This window comes from Propithecus coquereli, unplaced genomic scaffold, assembly GCF_000956105.1.
Source record: "Propithecus coquereli isolate 6110/MARCELLA unplaced genomic scaffold, Pcoq_1.0 Scaffold291, whole genome shotgun sequence".
In the NCBI taxonomy this organism is placed as follows: domain Eukaryota; kingdom Metazoa; phylum Chordata; class Mammalia; order Primates; family Indriidae; genus Propithecus; species Propithecus coquereli.
In genome coordinates, this window is record NW_012148519.1 from 191,516 (window position 1) to 191,846 (window position 331).

Below are 331 nucleotides of genomic sequence, written 5' to 3' on the forward strand. Positions count from 1 at the left end.
AGACTCTGTCTCAAAAAAAAAAAAAAAAAGAAAAAAAAGAAAATATTGGTTCACTGAGTTAGGAAAAACTTCTAACTGTTGACACGTCACGGTTACAATGTGAAAAAAACCACATTTGTTAATTTCATCACTAAGACTATCAGGAAACCCTTTTAAGTACTGGGACGCTGTCAAGCTCACAGTGGCATACACAAGTTTTCTGAAATTCTAATTTTTGTTTGAAAGTTCAAATGTTGCTTTCCTTTCTGACTGGCGGCAGCCATCAGGTAAGCCAAGATGGGTGCATACAAGTATATCCAGGAGCTATGGAGGAAGAAGCAGTCTGATGTGA

General features: G+C 37.2%; 1 protein-coding gene across 1 annotated transcript in view; it reads left to right on the forward strand.

The window, feature by feature from the left end:
* Positions 1-276: 276 nt before the first annotated feature.
* The window catches only part of LOC105813822 (60S ribosomal protein L15-like), an 878-nt gene continuing 823 nt past the window's right edge, over positions 277-331 (forward strand). Inside the window, exon 1 of the mRNA XM_012648622.1 lies at positions 277-320. Coding sequence (XP_012504076.1) covers positions 277-320 — 44 coding nt within the window. The remainder of the gene's footprint in view (positions 321-331) is intronic.